Source organism: Hippocampus guttulatus, chromosome 5 (genome assembly GCF_054856545.1).
Source record: "Hippocampus guttulatus isolate MCC_2025c chromosome 5, RoL_Hgut_1.0, whole genome shotgun sequence".
Classification (NCBI taxonomy): domain Eukaryota; kingdom Metazoa; phylum Chordata; class Actinopteri; order Syngnathiformes; family Syngnathidae; genus Hippocampus; species Hippocampus guttulatus.
This window is the reverse complement of record NC_141265.1, coordinates 14327096-14347272: the sequence shown is the minus strand read 5'-3', so window position 1 is coordinate 14347272 and position 20177 is coordinate 14327096. Positions and strand designations below refer to the sequence as shown.

At 42.0% G+C, this 20177-nt stretch overlaps 2 protein-coding genes across 4 annotated transcripts in view; both read right to left on the bottom strand.

Moving 5' to 3' along the window:
- The window catches only part of spef2 (sperm flagellar and cilia associated 2), a 14821-nt gene extending 11482 nt beyond the window's left edge, over positions 1-3339 (bottom strand). The window contains exons 1-9 of one of the 2 annotated variants that reach the window (XM_086112273.1): positions 3282-3339; positions 2799-2901; positions 2465-2693; positions 2205-2360; positions 1937-2077; positions 1270-1346; positions 804-996; positions 471-659; positions 173-360 (exon numbers count right to left, since the gene is read on the bottom strand). In XM_086112273.1, the coding sequence (XP_085968399.1) occupies positions 173-360; positions 471-659; positions 804-996; positions 1270-1346; positions 1937-2077; positions 2205-2360; positions 2465-2693; positions 2799-2901; positions 3282-3339 (1334 nt within the window). Of the gene's footprint in view, positions 1-172; positions 361-470; positions 660-803; positions 997-1269; positions 1347-1936; positions 2078-2204; positions 2361-2464; positions 2694-2798; positions 2902-3281 lie in introns of those variants that run through there. The other variant, XM_086112272.1, reaches the window with a different exon arrangement.
- On the bottom strand, positions 3177-20177 carry LOC147205189 (leukemia inhibitory factor receptor-like). Of its 2 annotated transcripts, none has more exons than XM_086112274.1 (18): positions 20051-20177; positions 12928-13069; positions 12657-12793; positions 12257-12410; positions 11879-12154; positions 11235-11361; positions 10948-11084; positions 10675-10817; positions 10425-10578; positions 10181-10245; positions 9697-9934; positions 9151-9336; positions 8969-9061; positions 8722-8871; positions 8472-8609; positions 8296-8389; positions 8104-8176; positions 3177-7692 (listed from the first exon to the last, which is right to left on the bottom strand). In XM_086112274.1, the coding sequence occupies exons 1-18, from the start codon at positions 20171-20173 to the stop codon at positions 7027-7029; spliced, it is 3096 nt and encodes a 1031-aa protein (XP_085968400.1). In that variant the 5' UTR covers positions 20174-20177; the 3' UTR covers positions 3177-7026. The 2 variants fall into 2 exon arrangements, with proteins under 2 accessions (XP_085968400.1, XP_085968401.1); XM_086112275.1 differs by having other exon boundaries at positions 8110-8176.

The window sequence follows — 20177 nt, the reverse complement described above, 5'->3', positions numbered from 1 at the left end:
GGAGAAGTGGTGAAATGTGTGGGTGACAAATTGTAAATTTGGGTCCCTTCATTATTTTTGCATGATGTGAATTTAATCTTGACAAGTGCGATATACAGTAAATTGCTGTTATTAATATTGCTATGATTATTAAAGTCTGATGCAACGTGTGTGGTGCGAACATATCACTTACTTTGTGGTGAGCAGGCGATATTCTCCAACCTTGGTGGCCAAGTCCACAATCTGCTCCAAAATTTCCTTACAGTTCTCAAAGTGCTTCTTGGATCTGTTCCGAGCGCACTCGGCAGCCATCTTCTTGCAGAATTCCAGCTCCAGTTCAATTTCCTCTGCCCGCTCCAACTGAGCTTGACGGGTCAAGGCCTGAATCACAAAAGATGCCGCATGAGTGAAGGCGGCAGTTCAGAAAAAGTCAGATATGACATCTCATCAAATGTACAGGACTGTAAAGCGTGCATCCTGTTGACACTCACCGCTTCCCTTTCTAGAGCTTCTCGGAATTCCTTCTCTCTCTGTTGCTGGAATTGCTGTTCTATCAGCAGGCGATTCTGCCGGAACGCATCCTTCTGCTTGCGCATCTGGAGTAGCTGCACTGCCAAACGCTTCTCTTGCTGAGTCTGGCCTGTCAGACACCTTACCAGCTGCTCTTCTCGCCATCTCTCCTGTAGGGGAGGGAGCCACATTGCCATGAAGGGTGGTGAGTTTAAGACTAAACTAAATTAAAAATAAGAAATAGTTAAGTAAGTTTTACCAATGCCCCATGTCTGTCTCACTTGACTCAATCAAGCTTACTGTATGTGACCCACCTCTTGAGCCACATGGGCTTTGAGCTGCTCGACCAGGCATCTGATTCGTCTCTTTTCTCTCTGCTCAGAAGCGGCAACATTTTCCTGCAACCTCCGGCGGATCTCCTGAATATACGCGCTGCTGGACTGAAGCATGAGCTCATTTTCACCTCCATTGGCCTGAGTGCTACCTCCAAGTGGAACATCGAGATCCCTAGTGAGAGCAAAGAGGTTCAAAAAACATTCGACAATACCAAGTTGAGTAATCCCCCACATATTTGAGGTTCATTCATCTATCCATACATTTTCTGATCCGCTTATTCTCACATTTTTAGGGGCAATTACTGGTGTATGGCTTGTTCTCGATACACACCGCAGTAAACGGATTCCTAATATTTTTGTGACTCTAAGAGAACAAATAAATCACGGTCTGCAATGATAAGTACAAACATTTCACACTGATGCATAATAAAAATGTTTCTCTCACCCTGAAGAGGAAGCCAAGCCCGAAGTGGTCAGCTTCTTCCTATTTATCTCAAACTCTGCAATTTCAGCTTGGACTATCTACATGGACAGAAGTATAGAGACACAACATATTAGTTTGATATCAATCACAGACTTGTAACTTTGAGCTCAAGGTCATGTCTTTGCAGGGCAAGTTAGTATAAAGTCTTAGAGCAGGAGACCGCATTGTCCGGTAGTTTTATTTTAGCCTGTGAATGAAATACAATCCTTCTCAAATGCTAAAGTATCTTAAATGCAGGTCTTTATTGGGCAAGTCTGTCTCCTTCTGTGCGTTTTTAGCTGGAGAGCAAGTGCATCTCAAATTTTGCATGAGACCAAGTCTAGTCTCAAGTCTTCACACAGAGAGCTGGGGCACAAGTCTAGTCTAGTTTTTGAGTTTGAGATCAAGCCTAGAACTCAAGTTTTTAAGCCAGAGACTATTTCAAGGCTGAAGTCTTTGCAGTAGGACGGTAGTCAGACAGGACTATATGTCTGACTTTCACACGCCATGTTGCTGGAGTAAGTGTCACGTCTTATCTTCATTTTTTTTAAACCAAGAGCAACTCTAGTTGCAAGCAAGTATTTGCAGGACAAGTTCAAGCGCGGTCTTAAGCTTTTTGAATTCTGACTAGCTTGCATGTGACTGTGACCTCTGCTTGCTGATCTTTGCGTTGCTGATGCTTGTGCCGCCTCATGTTGACCAACGAAGTGTAGGGGGGCGGTTTTGGCACCTGGACGTCAGTGGACTGGTTTTGACTTGACATGACATCACTGTATTTTGGACGAGAAAACTGCAAAACATACAGAATAATGTTGGGATATGTGTGTGTGGGGGGGGGGTGGTCTTATTTTAACTCTGTAGTGCATTAAAGTTGATAACTGTGACACTGAGAGATAATCATGAGTTCCCTTCAGCACCTTCCTCATGTTTGTGGCTCTCTTCTCATCTTGATCTTTGAGTTGACTATTCTTCTGGGCTGACTTGTCAAACTGAGGGCGTCTCTTCTCTATGTCTTGATTGACTTTCTGCAACTTCAACTCTGCATCGCGGTTCTTCACCACAAGATTTAGACGCTACATGAAGAAGGAGAAATTCATGGACAGGATACATATTCAGGTTGTTTGGTAGAGGTCTCAGTTTAACAGGGTGTTGCATGAATGAAGTTCATCACACTTACATCAGAGAAGATTTTGTGACCTTTTTTATGCAGGGCATCAGGTTGCATGATTTCGGATTTCCTCTTTCTCTGCTTTTCTAGTGAGACGTAGAGCTGATAAAGAAGATGTGTGGCGGCGCCAGGCTTCTCCTGCATCACTCCTTGAGCTGTGGTCAAGTCGAAGGAGATGCCCAGCCGATGGAGAGTTGGCTCAAGGCGTGTGAAATTGTTCAGTTTGGAGGTGGAGGTGCTGTGGGCATTTTTTTTTCCAGATTAAAACACAGAACTATACAAGCAAAAGCAAGCAATTTTGAGAATTTGGTGGGAAAAAAGAGGAGAAAATAAATGAACTTACTCTGTTTTCATAAAGACACTGACATCATTAATCATTTGATATTTTTGTAAAACTTCTCCAATGAGGTAACCACTGGAGAAATCCTTCGCAAAGTTCTTTGGTTCTGAAAGGATGAACATATGTAAACATTCACGGTAAATCAGGTGGCAAACAACAAAAGACTGAGAACTGAAGACTGTTACAAAAAATTAGACCAACATAAATCGGTTCACCGAAAATGTGACAAACCTTTCTATACCAGACTGTAATTTATTGAGTTACACCTATCGGGAGGCGTCTAAAAAATAATATGTACAGTATAGCTATCATTTAGTCAGATATTTCGCTTGAACGCCCTTTCGCCTGTGAGGATGAATCATTTTGCCTCAACACAGAATGTTTGAAGAGAAATTCATTTATTGCAAGAAAGTCACCATCAGTCAGGATTAGCATAATTGAGTTAGCACACAGGTAACTGTCAATTCATACATCAGTCGTACATACCGACAATCTTTGACAGGCGAAGCTCCTCGTTGAGCCATTTGCACAATATGTCCGACATATTTTTCTTTTGAACACTTGTCTCTCTTTAGTTTAGCAAGGTAGTTTCTCTACCGCTTCGTTTTCCAGCGCCCTATTGGCGGTCGTTTGAAACTCTTCCCACCAAGCAGACAGAAAACGTTCTTAAAGACATTGACGTCATCTAGTGTCGGTCGACCGCAAGCAAGCAGACGCGTCAAAGCGGTGTTGCTATGGTAACTTGAAAAAGTTCAATAAAGTCAGCAACCGATTGGCACATTCGGAGTTGCAGGTACAATCACTCCAAAATGTAACGTCAATGCACCACTATCTCACTGTCTGGAAAAAAAGTACTTCAAATTGCCAATTACGCCGCCACATTTTATATCAAATCTATAATAACGCCTATTAAATAAACACTTGCATGAGGAAAAAAAATGAAAAAGTGACTGATAACACATGATCACAAAAAGTGAAAAATTGAAGACAAGCAAAGCGACTCGGAGGTCTAGTCACCATGGATACGCGACAACAATTTGAGTGATGTGCGGGATGAGGCCCCCTGTCCCTGAATGCATTGTACACGTATGCGCTTAACCCTGGAGAACCCAAGAACCCTTTTCTTCTTTGGAAAATGATGAATTATACATTAAATGACTGCTATATGTTCACTGAACACCAAAATATATGTTTTTTCAAATATTCAATGCTTTAATCCTAATTTAGGATTAGGGCCAAATTTGACCCTTTGGGATTTAAGGGTAGCATTTGAGTAGCAGAATTTATAGGGGCCAAATTTGACCCCGTGGGTTCTCCGGGCTTAAAACATCATAGAGGGGGATGGAGCCTTCTCACTGATCTTATTCGCAAAACAATAGGGACAACAGGGACATACATGCTTTTTATGGTTTTTGCAGCCATTGTTCAAGGACATGCAACACCGCCCCCAAAAAACAAATACACAAAGAAAAAACAAATAAGTAGCCAGACAAATTATTGTTATGTAATATTTAATTGTTTTTGATGAGTAACATTTCAGCTTGGTGTTAACATGAAGCATTGGTTCAGGAAAAAAAAATCCACATGATTTTCAAATTCTATATGCTTACTCTGCCTCGCAATCATCTTCAGGAATTACAAACTTAAAAATAATATTCTCTGAAAGATAATTTAAAGCATTTCAATAATTTGAGTATTTATTGATGCACATTTACTGTAGCCATTAAGTCATGCATAGCATTAGTCAGTGTTAGTTTTTTTAAAGCCAGAGTCTCAAACTGTGATCTTGTATTGTTTGCTTATACAACATGCATTTATAAATCAGGAAGAGCGGCGGGAGCAAACTACCCTGATATCACCTACACAACCAGTTTTCTGCTTTACTTGAGACCACATCAGCATCTGGAAATGTGACACAATGCTGTGAAAGCACACTAAGGTTAAGCTATCATTGGAAGACAATCACTATATACTATACATGACAAACAGTAAAATCTGTTGGTTAAATTGTATATGATACATTTCCTATCTAAGAGAGCAAAGGGATACATATCCACCACATTGTTTAGTGTAAAATGTTATTTGTTGACACAAATAACATCTAAGAGCATGCCCTGCCTCATTGGAGATGAGGCTTTAAAGGATGAAAAACAATGTGCAGCTTCGTTTAAATCCTCAAAACTATATCTTCTGTTTCATTTGATCTCATATCGGCTTGGACAGTCATTTCACGATCCACTGTAGCTTTTGGATTGAATCCAGTCAATCGGCATTGTATTTAAAACGAAACAAAACAACAGACATTTCCCCCAGTAGTCAAAAGAAAGGACCACCTGAGAAGTAGACCAGCAAAGTTATCCAGTTCCACCCACGTTATTTTTGCCACCATTCCTATCACAGTAGTTTTACTTAAAGCCTGTCAGCTGTAGGCACTGAAAACTTGACTTGGAAATGACCATAAATTTCCTACTTTACATCTATGCAAATGAATATCAACCTGATTAATAAAGCATGACACAATCTGTGGAAAGATATCATAACATGAGAGAAATATGGAGATGGCAAAGCTCTCCAAAGGGAAATAAAAGCAAATGCTTTATAAAAACAACAATAATATGCTGTTACCAGGGTCTCAAACATTATTGATGTGTTCTGAGTTAGAGTCATTTTACATAATGGATCAAATCTGATTGAGTGGCAAGGCAATTTGTGAAATGTGACATGGTGCAAATGACTGGAAGCATTACAATTATATATGAAACTCGAACACTATGAATGACACCCCAAGTTACTATATAAATAAAGATGTATTGAATTCTCAATATTTAAATGGAAAGTTGCTGACTAGCAGGTAACATACTACATGTGACGTAAAAAAAACTGGCCTGTGAAATATTTACAAAACAACTCGATTAAACAAGACGATTGTAAACAATTCAAAGTAACACGATAGCATTTGTTCAGTACATGATATTGAATACATTCTAGCTTATATCATCCGTGTCATCATCCAGACAATTCCAGAGTGTAAAATGCATCACCTTCTGAATGTGTGTAAAACAATGACTTATACAAAGTGCATAGGACATCATCTCATGAGGGGGCGACTCAAAAGACAATTAAGGGACATGTTCCGTTCATACAAAACATAAAAAGAAGTCTTCCTTTTGTAGTGTTTCAACAAATACTTAGGGAAATGTTTGGTTTGGAAATGACTTTCAATCATCATCATCTAGTGTTTTGAAACTCACATCACAACGGGTCAAACAAAACAAAAAGCTAAAAGCTGCAACTCTGAAATAACGTCAGCACTGAATGCCCAGTCATGAAGAAAGCCAAGATATTTCCCACATTTCCTCAAAGAGTGGCCTCAGCTCTGAAAGAAGCCGTGCCAGATGCCATCCACTTGAATACACAGACTACTTTTTTTTAATAGCATTGTAACTGGCGCCAAGACTGAGTTGTTGGTTGCCATGACAACGAAAATACAATTTATTTTAGGCTTGTTGTTTTGCAAAGTATTTTGTATTTCTATGTGAACTTTCATATATGTTTTTCTTTGAATCCTCTGAATAGGTTATTTGGAATCTTTTGATAAGAATCACTTCCGGGTCACGTGCCGTGGATAGCGAGGAATGAGAGAAAGATCGAGAAGACAACTTGAGAGAGAGAGAGAGAGAGAGAGACAGAACTACGATACCGTGTGGTCTATGTGATTTACTGTAATTTGACGGTATGTCATTTTGTGTTTATTTATTTAATGTCCTGTTCAAGATATTTAATTTTGATTGTTGTGTGAAATATGTTTTAGTTGTCACGGTGTTCCACGAGTAAACGTTTTTGGACATCAGTACGAGGCGTCATCCTTGACCGGGGTAGATACAAGCATCATGGATCCCCCCCCCCCTTTACTTTGACTGACCCATTATATGTCATGGTAGATTAATGCCAACACACCAAGTGAGCTCTGCTGTAAAATGACATAATGAGTAAATCCATGCTTCTGGCCACGATATGAGGAAATAGTACGGATCACATTTCAGCCTCGTGTTTTCCTTTTGTTTCTCAAACATCATATTTTCGGCTTGCTTTCAAACTGCTACATCAAATGATGATATGATATTTTGGCCTGATGGGTGAAGCTTTTTGCAGTTTGATAAATGTCACTGGTAACGTGAATGTAAAAGGGTTAGGCCAACCTATTGGCCGAGCAGCTTCTAATGAGAGGATATCATGGTTTTGCAGAGGACAGCAGGTTGGTGAACCAGCCTGCTGCGGAAGTAGAGAGCGGACGTTTCTCTTTGCCGTGCTCCTCTGACTCGCCGTCAGGGAGGAGGAACTGAGTGGAAGCCACGGAGGTGGGCGAGCCCAAGCACGGTGCCAGGCAGTCCCGCTCCTCAGCCTCCCCGGGCGAGTCCAAATTCCAAGAGCTTTGGGGTTTGTAGCCTCCGGAGCAAGCACCTTGGGGGTCTTGGGAAGACAGCGCTGGAACCGGGTGTGAGTTGTCACTTGCAGGTTGCCTCTGGGGGCGGTAACCACCTCCACTGGCAGCCATTTCGACCTCAGAAGAACCTTGTTGATCTGTGTGGAAGACCAGCGATGACCCTGAAGTTTGGATTCCTGTGTAGGTCACATCAGTTTGCCCAGAGTCCATCGAGGACGAAGACGAGTCCAAAGAGTCTGGGTAGCGTGGCCTAATGGGGCGCTCGTCAATCATTTGGTTGTAGTAGCGTAATGACGCTGGCTCATCCGTGTCGACTGGCTCGCCTCCGATCTGATCCTCTTCCTCCTCATCCTCTTCGGGAATGACGACCAACACTTCTTTAAGGGAGTCTAATTCGGGCTTTCCTATAACATGGACCACGTTGTGCGGCGATGGCCTCACATCCAGTGGACCCTGTCGAGTTCAATCAATGATCAAAGATGTCAATGAGATACAGGATAGTTTACACAAAAGGAAAAAATATATATCCTGCAAAATCCCAGTATTAGAACTGCAGCAGAAATTGTCATGAAAGATCATCAAGTTTGCTACGGGAAAAGATCACATTTTACTGAATGAAACCTTAAAATATGAGTTAATTTATCTATCTACGCCAGCAACCTATAGTGATCGTCCGAACAATTAAATGCTCTTCGAGGAGATGCAAAATGTACAATTATCCCGTGTATCCATTTGTTGCCATTCAAACAACAGAATAATTCTGTTGGTGGTGGTAAAATATGTGCCTTGGCTCAAAAAACATTGGGAAACATTGATTTACAAGGTATTGGTCTAATCGCGATAATGGTCAGACATTATACTTACACGTACCTGCGTCCTAGTCCAGTCATCGCTCAATTTGGGTTGCGGTATGTCTGGATAGAAGGCCATCTTCACCCTGATGAGCACAAAATGGAAAATGTTAATGCGCAGCACGCATTGAATATGTCACCTGAATATCAATATTCAGGTCACATGCTCAAATAAAAGGTGCTTCAGGAAAGAAAGCTGACTCACCATTTCCGTTTCTTATAACAAAGGAAGGTGACAATGGACAGCAATAAAGCGACAGCTCCCAGAGTTGCCAGTATTTCCAGGATCAGCCAATCAGCTTGAAGGAAGAGAACAAAGGAGAAATTGTTGCCCGCGGATATTTACAGGTCGTGAAAAATAAAATCAAATGAAATACATACCTAACTGCTCTACTGTGATGGAAATTGTGGCGCCGGTGTCCTCGCCTGCTGAATTGTACGTTTTGACCGTGAATTTGTAGGAGCCCTCGGAAAGACCCTTCACTGTGTACTTCCTGCTTCCTTCTCCCGACAGATTGGCTGCAGGGATGGGCAGGATGGGAAACAGTGGTGGAAAGAAAGAGCACAAGACGTAGCAGTAATGTTGCCGCACTCAAACACCGCAAAACTGTTAGAAGAGGCCAATACGTACCGAGTAGCACGAGCTGGGAGTCATTGTTGAGGTAAATGTTGTAACCCAAGATGTATCCTCTCCTGCTAGCCTGCGGCATGGCTTCCCACGTCAAGAGAACGTCTGAGTCCTGCTGATTGATGAACAGGTGGGGGACGGCTCTGGAGGGAGCTTGGGGGAGGGGAAGGTATGAAGGTGGTTTGAAATTCAAAAAACATTTTCGAAAAGGACTGCTGCTTCTGTTGCCAAAAAGGTTCGTCCTACTTACGCAGTTCCTGCATGTAGCCCTGCCAGTACTGCAGCAGCTCTGAGGAGCAACTAAACAGGGAGATGTTGTACTTCACGCCTGGCTGGAAGTTGGCTGATGAAGGGATGAGAGTCACTTGTAGTCAATCCGATTTAGGAATTCACGCTTGCAAGGTGAATCCAGGTTGATTTCGCTCAAAGTACCTGACTCAATGGACGTATTTGTGGTTCCCATCGCCACCTTGACCCACTCCACATGGCAGTCTTGCTGGCAGAGGGCGTCATGCCACTCAATGACATAACCGCAGCTTGAGTTGGTGTCATCCTGCCAGACCAGGGGGAAACCTCTGTCCATATAAACCACCCTGGACTCAGCAATTTGACTCCGATCTGGAAAGAATAAGGAAATAAAATGAAAAACAAAAAATGTTTTAAATGCAGAAAAAGTATGAGGCTCTCTCGTAGCAAAATGCGTGAGGATATGAGAATATGTTGGTGGAAATGAAGCTTTTTTTAAATTTCATTTGCCTTTGACATGAAGTTACTGAGATATTCACAATCCAAATTATGTCAAAAGTTTTAGAACACCAAATATCAATAAACACCTCTTGGACTGTAATCTAAAGAAATAGTATCTCTCTTGTAACTGAACGCATTCGATTGCTAAAGTGTACCGTAACTACCGTTTTGGCTGTTTAAGTCTGTACATATACTGCATGAGGACACTGCACGCTCCTCACTACGACATACCTGAGATGTGTAGAGGTATAATTACACTTGCGGGAAGTGAATCCCCTGCAGCGTTCTTGGCAATGACAGCTGCCATGACTTGGTTGTCATTGGTGAAGGCGGAGATTCGAGTGAGGTTGATTGGCAGCAAAAAAGTGTCAGGAGGAAGCATTTCAGTGTGCTGCAGGTTCTCTTTGGGGCTCCAGAGCGTCACTTCGTAAGATGTGATCTGACCGTGGCTTTCTCGGGATGTCAGAGGCTAAAGAGGGGAAGGTTGTGCAAGAGGAAGAAAGATTTATGTTAATATCCCATTTCAGGTGATTATGGTTCGAAGCCTGGTTCCCGGCTACAGAACTAGTTAATACCGCTACACATATGTCTGGCAATAGAAAGTAACCATACGGCCCAGGTAAAATGAAGTAAAAATGACATCACAATGTATAATATCATAACTCATTCAGTTCAATGATATTTATATGTCAGAAATAAATAAAATAAAAATCACCTTCCAAATAATCTGACCAGAGTTGTCACTGTTGATATGCATCCACACATCAGGCTGATCTGGAACTGTGATGAAAATGTAAATGACGGTTAGCAATTTCACACCTTGAATCGTCAAAATTGTTTTCATGTCATCAAATAGCAATCCAAAAACATGAAAATACAGTGAAATGATCATTAATTTTATTTTGAAATTTGGATTTAACAGTACATAAAAGGTATTCAAACCATATATCCATCCTTACCGTCCATATTTGTTTTGATAGAAATGGGTTGGCTCCAATTTCCCCATTTCCAGAAATTCCGCTGGGCGCCACAGCGGACTTTAAAGGTGTACTCTTCATTTGGATAAAGTTTCAAAAGCCGTACCGCCGTCAGACCGACGCCCGTGAAAGTGCGCTGGACACGTACAACATTTTTACCAAATGTGAGCCCATGATGTTGAACATGAAAAGAAGCAATGGTGCTCTAACATGTGCAAAGAAAGTAACTGACCTTTGTTTTGTTGTCGTGAAACCTGATCTCGACCTGGCAAACAACCGGCAGGGAATCGTAGCTATCATATCGCCACTTCCACAGCAAGGTGGCATTCCAAGCATTGACGACAGCGTTCAGGTTTTCAGGTGCCACTGGGCGCACTGTGATGAAAAAACAGAGCAATCAAAAACAAATACTTTAGACACAGTACAGTTATATTCTATGCTTGGAATTTTGAGCGTTAAAAATGAATGTGTGTGTTCCGCGATGAAGTGGGGCTGAGCCACTCACCTCTGTGGAGGATTTCAGCTGAATCCAACACGCTGTCCTGGCCGAGATGGTTCACAGCTTCCAGCGTCCAGTTACCCTCCCAGTGCGCCATACTACATGTTCTCAGATTTTCTACCGAGTTGGCCTCCTCACATTTCCTACAAAAAAAAAAAAGATAATCATATTAGACAGTGAACTGGCATTTGTTTGAGACAAAATGATCTCCATTTTGGAGGTCAAAGCTACTGTTCCTCTCAGCTGGATGCAATGCTTAGATTTTGACGTGTCCAATAGCACACGCAAAGTACCTTTTGTTGAGCGAGTAGATCGTTCTCCGTTTGCCGTACAGTCGCGTGGCTCGCGCTTCTTTCCACTGGCATACGGCCGACGTCAAATCTCGAGTCTCGCAATGAAAATCACTGAGCAGCGGAGGATCTGGGGAAATAATAAGTATGAAGTAGCAATGTGAGTCTGGTTGGATTGGTCACGTCAACCTGAGTATGATGCGCCAAGAGTTTTGAAAATTAGACGATCGGTTGCAGAAAAATAGATTTTTTTGTGTGTGTGTTGGGAAAAAATGGCTTTTGGAGGGTATCGGCCAAGAAAATCTGGCCCCAAAACACCTTCCAATCCGAGTAAAATGGCATACAGTAATCTATCGTTTTCTTCGGTTAATGGGGACCTGGGACCGCCCGCGCAAGGTGAAAACCGCGAAGTAGGGTTTGTTATTGATTGTTACTGATTAAAATGATACAAATACATCGATACAAAAACGCCAAACTGCCACATCAAATTCTGACGATATAAAACAACATGTTATACATTAATACTAAAGCGATGAGATTAATGATTTAACTGGAAAACAACAATATACAGTTTTTGATAAAGCAATGGTTGATTTTCAACAACTACTTCCTATTAGGACAAACTTAAATTGAAGCATTAAACTTACATGCAACAAAGACCACGGCCCCCATAATTTTGGTCTTTTCGCTGTCCTTGCAGATGACATTGGTCCCCGTCCTGTTTGACGGAGGCTGGTGAGTTACTGTGATGCTGTAACTCCGCCGACTCAGCCGTGTGGCGTTCATGGCCGTGTTGCCGTAATGCACTGAACCGAAGAGCGACCCTTCCGCCACAATGCAGCAGAACGTGGTGTTGTCCCCCGCGTGCACAATTCTATCCTGGGGGTACATCTGGAACTTCACTTTGGTAGGCAGATCGTTTCCTGAAGAAAGAAAAATAATTGGAGGAAGAAGATCACGTAAGGGCGGAAAGATATCAATAGACAGAATACTTTGGTCTGTTCATAATATTAAAGCAGGTTAACCTTGGAGGATCTGTTGGCCGCTCCATTCACTCGTCACCGTACCCTCTCTGGAGCGGATTCGGACAGACAACGAGGTACATTCGAGAGGTTCTGCTGAGGTCCAATTCCACTCGTACCGACCAGTCGTCAGGTTGAGAGTCGCATGTAGCGAGTCCTAAAACATTACACCATCTATGTATATTTCCATATTCATTTGAGAAAAATCAGATGCACGCTCTTTATTTCTTCATGCATTGAAGAGGTATCGGATCAGGACTCGGTATCGGGAGATGCTTAAAACCAAAGGCTCAAAAGACCCAAAAAGCGTGATCGGGACATGCCTATTTTCAACGCCATTTTAGAAGGAAACTCTGGCTACATAATTCAAAATAAGAGTAAAGAAAAAGAGAATGCCCCTCACATAGAAGACAGTTTCATTGAGTTCCGTTCTGAGGATCATGACATCGAACATGTTGGCGCTGCCTCCCAGCCAGGAAATGGATATTTGTTGCATGTACATGTCGGGTGTCAGTTTTACCTGCTGTGGTACGGTCAGCTCTGAAAGGAAACATAAGCAAACACACAAAACACTGAATCCTTTGCTTCTATTGCACAAGTTCGGGCCAATGTGCGTGTCGTGTGGAGAGCCGATATTTCAAAAGAATGGTGAAAGAAGGATGGAAGATTCCTACCATTTTGGGCATGAGTGTGTGCCACAATGAGGAGACAACAGATGAGCCGGACAGGCCAGCAGCTGGTTTGTAACTGAGGCATGGCGAGTGACTGCTTGTGGTCCGTTCCACTATGACAGCACCATGCTGTTGGCAGAGCACCCTGTGAGAGCATAAAAAAGAAAAAAAATCACAAATACAGACTCCAGTGAAGTCATTTTCTGTATATACAACTACTGTAGATAGTTTGTTTTGAATGAGCAGCAAGTCTGAGAACCGACTGCCTGTTTTTTTCCCGCACGTCAACTCTTTATCTTGCCCTAACTGGAAAGGCCAACCCTTAACAGCACAAGTACCAACCTGAAGAAACAACTAAGCCAATGCACAAAAATACACTGGCCACAACATTTGCACACTTGTGCGAGAAGCTCTCTGTCCAAAATTATTTAGCACAGAGCTCCACCAAGGCCAAACAATCCGAAGCATATCTACGTCCTCCCTCAACCACATATAAACAAATAAAGATGTGCCAAGGGATATTGTTGGACTCCAGTCCAGAAGGTGGCGGCATTTTACAGTACGTTCTTTTCCTCACAGCTCTATCTACTGGATATGGTGCTGCCCTACTTGGCCCCAATGCAAGCCATAAAACACGTTAAAAATATGTTGCTGGATAATATATACACCTTTAATTTATCTGTGGTTAGCACGTCGGTTTCACAGTGCAGAGGTACCGGGTTCGATTCCAGCTCCGCCCTCCCTGTGTGGAGTTTGCATGTTCTCCCCGGGCCTGCGTGGGTTTTCTCCGGGTGCTCCGGTTTCCTCCCACATTCCAAAAACATGCATGGCAGGCTGATTGGACGCTCTAAATTGTCCCTAGGTGTGAGTGTGGGCGTGGATGGTTGTTCGTCTCTGTGTGCCCTGCGATTGGCTGGCAACTGATTCAGGGTGTCCCCCGCCTACTGCCCGAAGATGGCTGGGATAGGCTCCAGCACCCCCCGCGACCCTAGTGAGAATCAAGCGGTTCGGAAAATGGATGGATTAATTTATCTGCACCAAAATGGAATGGGTTATTGTTATTACAAAGGCAGTGTTGAATGGGTTTATCATATGCCAATGCAACATCCATGTCCGGAGTTTCGTGGAAATCGCAATATTGCTTTGCGTAATGCTGCAAACTAATTATAACGATGCATTCAACTATAATGCTGTGAGATTCACGCTTGAAGGTTAATTCCTCACAATCTGTGTTCTCACACCGAGTGATACTATCTGAGAGGTATTAATTTAAGATACAGTGGTTTCATGATTTAAGAGTGGAATTTGTTCCATGACCGGGCTTGTAACTGAATTTACGAACATATCAAATTAATTTACTCACTGAAAAGGTTATCAGTTCCCTCCCCACAAAAACACATTTTTAATCCAGAAAAACACCACATGTTGCATGCATCAGCTTTTTGAAAGTCACAGAGTACCAGTAGTCTTTTTTTCCAAAATTCCACAAGCATCTTTAGCTAACGCATTACATGGTCCAAAGAAGAAAAAAAAAGTTTGCAAAGTTCAAGAAGCATGAAATAGTACTCCTCCGCTCAAAAAAGAAAGAAGGGCAAAACTATTTTTTTCCTAACTCAGTACATGCAAGACTGCATGTACTGTAAATCAAGTTTGACAAAGTCAAAGATGCATGCCAGTTTGGTGGAATTCATGTCAACAAGTGCTTAAAAATGCACTAAAACAAGACAAGGGCCAACTCAGTCCTGCTGAAAAGGAGAGTATAACCAAGTTGGTGCTCAAGTCAACACTCCCGATGAAAAGAAGCACAGGTGAGGATGACATAATATAAAGCCATGAACTCGACGAACCTGCGTGCTTGTGAAAACCTATTCTCGGATTTGTTGTGTTCAACTGTCACACAGGTGCTACAGTTTCCGAAATGGACAAGCTTGGACATGCACCATAAAAGCTTTAAAACAACGCACGGGTACTACTTAATCCATTATTGCAACACACGCCGTGCCTGCACTTGAAATTAAAATGTTGGGTTTGTCATTTATTCCATTTGAAATGTTCCCAGTGTATTTGGTTTGGAAAAAAGCAGCACCTCCCGATAAAATTCTACGGCATAGGCTCCGATACAGTTGTCGGCCTCATAAATAAACTCAGTGCCCCCCCCCCCCCCCCACACGTGCCAGTACAAGGATGCTTTCTGAACTGGCGAGGCCCCCCACACGAAAAGATCCTGAAGTAGAATACGCCTTACAGCCCCCGCCACATTCAAAGTCCAGTGATTGGAAGCCGGACAATGAGTAGATTCTGGGAAATGCACCCAAGAAACTGATATCTCAAGAAGCTCGCCACACCCGTACGAATCAATACTTGTTTGCAAGGCAGAAGCCATAAACGCGACCGCAGATGAGGCAAACAACAAGAACGTGGCCGGCACTTAAAAACCGAGCCGGGAGCTTCATCTGTATGCCAGCAGTGTTCCCGTTTTAGACAAGACCTTTTTCTTGTCTCACCACCTCGGACTTTGTCTTCTTTGTCCTGAACCAATTCGAGCTCCGGGAAAATATGTTGAAATGCTGTGTAAAGTGCAGGACGGTAAACATTTCTCAGAAGCCAAAATGTTTTCAGGCCTTTTAGTTCTGTCCTTGAACACAGGACAATAGTAAGCCACTGTGACCGCTGAAAAGAGTTTCCATCCGTTTCATTCCAGTTCAAAAGAACTTCAACTTATTTAGTCCACAATTTATTTATTACAGATCGCACGCCATGTGGGAGCGAAACCTGAAAAAAAGGTGATTTTCTAAAATATTCATTTATTTGGTTAGACACAAATAAAAGAAGGTCTCCAATCAGGTAAACATCTCATTGTTTATAATAAAACTGAAAGCAATCCAGTCCTGGGCACTAGTTGACATGTGATTTATTTAGCTTCAAAACAGTTTTTGGTCAGAGAAAATAATGAAAATATCAAGAATAAACTCATCTGGGATCAAACAAGCTTACAGGATCATGTTTAAGTAAGATTTACTGGTGGTCATCTTTCCTATTCATACATAAACATAAATGAGGTTCCAACTTCCCATTGAGAGATACCAATTCTTTTGGAATAATTTAGGGCTGTGGCTGTCAAATGTTTTTAGAATTGAGTGTTTTAACCCATTCAGGGACAACGGTTACTACGGTGGACCGCTTACCATGTTATCAGGTTACAGGATGCATGAAAGGGTGAAAAGTTATCGATGAACTTTGAACTTTGAAGTCAAGATGGCGCCCGAGTAGGCAGCCGTCAGCAAGTGCTCTCATGAGCCTTGCTTTTTTTTTGTTGTTTTTGTGTTTGTTTTGTCACTTTGTGTTGTTTACGTCGTGTGGACCTGATGTGGACTTTTTTCAGCATTTTTTGGCCACGACATTCATCAAGGAGGAGACTCTGTGCTCGGTGGTTGCGCCTTCTCGGCAGCATGGGTATACCAGCACTGTTTTTGACTGGGAGGAATGTCGGCGCCATTTGACTGTCGTTGCTGGACAGTCCGGGGCGCTTGTGTCTTGCGCCTGTAATAGGCAGCATTTTTCACAGCCCCGCTTTGTTCAGCGGAGAGATCGGTGCTGTTGAACGGTCTGCGGCTGGATGGATGTAAGTCTTGAGGAGCCGACGATGAGAAGAAAGGAGCGTTAGCGCAGAGCGCCGATGCGGATTTGGAACTGGGAGTCGCGGCTTGGAGTTTGAAGCGGATTACGTGGGACAGGAGAAGTGAACTCATCTCTTTTCGTCAATGGACGCTACAGCTTCGTGTTTGCTTTCAAAACTTTGCTTGTAGCAGATGTGTGCACAATTTCAGCATGACGTCTGATCCACTGGTGAAAGGACACTTTGATCCTCTCCTCTTTCATCTAGAACTGCTTCAGACAACAAAGTGTATGCAGAAAAGTGGTGAAGATTGCACGACTGTCTGTGCCCTATGTGTTGTGTTGTGTTATTTTTGTTATTTTGACTTCAAAATGGCGCCGCGAGAGTGGCTGCCTTTCCAGCAGCTCCTATATTTTGTTGTTCTACTTCTTTCTTTCATAACTTTGCTGCTGTGAATCGGGAATTTCTCCATTGCGAGACTAATAAAGGTTTTCTTATCTTTTTCTTATGAAGTAACGGCATGAAAAAAAAACACTTTTGCATTATGAAACAACAATGACAAATGTGCGATGGAAATGAAGGAGATTAGGCGATTGGCTTTCATTCTCAAAAAAAAAGACAAAAAAACCCCATATAGCTAATTTCAATTGGTGACTCCCACAAAAAAAATTAAATTCCGCAAGAATTGGTTTCTGCGCCTTTAGTTTATATCTAGTCACACCATTCGGGCTAACTCGTGATGGTAGACTATCGTAGACTAAATTAGCTGTTTTTGTGTCAAGACGCTTGTTGTGCTGGAGTCAACAACGAGGTGCTGAATCCACATGAACATGTGTGAAATGATCAAAAACTTTAGATGATTCGTTGACCTTTGTCATTGCACTCACTTTCTTCCGCCACACAGAAAAGCAGTATGATCTTTGTCCATTAGAGACTCCCAACTCCCCCTTTGCGATCATGTGAGTCGGTGGCTCAAAATACCTTTTGTGCCACTACCGAGGCAAAATCATAAATTGTGAAAGGGGGTCGATTCACTTCAGCTATTCCAATGTTTTTGTGACTCTGCATGTTACACCAAAATGAAACTGGTATACATGGGAGAGTAAAAGAGCTTGTTTGGAGTATGTGTTGGTATTCTGAAACATGAGCCACAATCCTGATCCCGACCTTTGAATGGGAACGAGAGGACAAGCGGATGCTTTAGGAACAAAATAAGTTAACAGATGCGTGTGTGTGTGTGTGTGTGTGTGTGTGTGTGTGTGTGTGTGTGTGTGTGTGAAAATGCCATTGCTCTGACATCACCAGTGAGAGGACATTCAGTCCAGTGTGTGAAGCAGTCAGACTCAATCAGTCCTTTCGTCCTTCCTTCCTTCCTTCCTGTTCTCTGTAGTTCTTCATGCATTTAAACCTACAACATGTACACATAATGGGAAAAATAATATAGCCGGTAGACAATTGGTCATAGTTAATGGACATTATGTGAGTGCATATGAAAAGGAAAAGCCTTAAAAATGTCCATAAAAAAATAAAGTCTTGGGGTGATCATTTGGGCATAAGTAGAGATGTGTATAGTTCTGCATACCGAATATTTTAATATTTGTAAAGCCGACTCAAAATTATATCGATTAATTGGTTATTTGGATGATTCTTTTGTTAATTGTTTAGATTGCTAAAAGAACAATTATAAATACAAAAGACAAAAAAATAAAATAAAAAACATTTCTACTCAATAATGAACGACCAAATGCTTTTACTTCTTGGATAATCAACATTTTATACTTAAACTGGTTGAACAAGCACATGGTATGCACACAGCTACAAGTGAGTAAGGAGAAAGAAACCAAGAGCTACTGTAACAGGAGCTGCCGTTTTTAATGGTCATTACCGTCTCCAAGTTTCCATTCCCAAGACACACCAGAGTGAAGAAGAAAACCTTACTGACTGATTCAGTGCAAACAGCATGAACCGTACAGATCAAGGCACCACTGTCACGATAATTAAAAGGTGGAATTGTTGTAAACAAAGAACGGATCAGAAAGATTTTTCCTACGAGACAATTTTAGTCCTCCGAGAACCACATTAAATGTACAAAAAAAATACGATGCGACAATCAAACAAGTGCTTATTTATTATATATTCTGAGCAATATTGTGTGTGTGTGTGTGTGTGTACAGCATTTCCTAAGAGTTTTTATTTAATACCCATTGCGTAAGCATAGGATGAGAATTAATATTGAAAGCTTCATAATCGCACAACATCAGCTCGTGAAAAACAAACAGAAAAAAAACAATTATCCTCTCACAGTTAAATAAGCACAATGACGAAATGACAGAACCAAGCCTGAGTGTGCCAGCATCATCATTGTTGCTGGCATCATTTTTAAAATGTATTTATCATAGTCATCATTGTCCCTTAAGGACAACACACAAAGAGTGAATGAAGTGCACAAAGCCTGCAGCACCATTTGAGCTGGGGTGATGACTACGACGCCTGCTCATGGGCACCTGAAAAGTAGCCAGCATGCAGTCTAGCATCGTGCCAACAACAACTTTTTATCACGCCCCTGTCCCCAACTCCAAAGCTGACCCCCATGGGACTATGACTGTTGTTTCTATGGCTGTTATTGTGCCCATTGTTCGCTTATCCCTACCATGGTCACTCAAACCTTCTTTCCTGTTTTTTTTTCTATCTATCCTCTGTCCCTCAATTTCAAGACAACTGGCCCAGGCAGACAGTCACCACACAGAGCCTGGGTGTTTCCTTGCCTCTGTCGCCAGGGGACCAACCATGTTTCGTTTATATAAACTGCATGAGGAGTATGGTTCTTAACCTGCTCAGTGTGTTAAATTCCTTTAGAAAACGTCGGTTGGGAATTGGTGCAACGCAAATACAATTTTACTTGACGTGAATGGCTTGAATTAAAAAAAAACAGACATTTAATTTAAAAAAACATTGCCATTTGGAGGACGATATGCCCAAATACACATATGTATATACACATATGTATATAACATGTTAAGCACTGTATATGTCTGCATGCATGTATGTATGGGTGTGAATGTGTGTACGTATATATATATATATATGTGTGTGTGTGTGTGTGTGTGTGTGTGCGCGCGTGTGTGTGTGTAATTTATTAATTCTGATTAGTGATCCTCAATAAGAGATCACAGAAAATGCAATCCACATTGCATCGTTTCAATAAGGTTGGCGTTAGCAATAGCATTAGCAAGTGGTCAGCACTAGATGCAGAGACGCCGTAACGTCCTTCCTACATTGACATTTGAGTCGCATTATTTTCTGGATTGATATTTTATCGTGGAATATTTAACGTAGATCGACTGTTAAAGCATCTTCAATATTGTTCTTCTCCTTACACAGCACACGCACAAGTATTGAAAGGCGAATGATGTATCGGGAGGAAAAAACACTGCAGGCCAACAACAATCGTACACCGATAAGGTTATCGTTTAACGGTTGTTATGAGCTCGCTAGTGACGCGAAAATTACCTTATGCGTGGCCACAAATCCTTTATGGTGTAGTGAATCACGTAATCCAGCGAGGAAACGACTGGTGCGGTGATTTCTATGCGTTTGATAGATGACGGTCATTTGCCCCGTACTGTGTGGCATACCC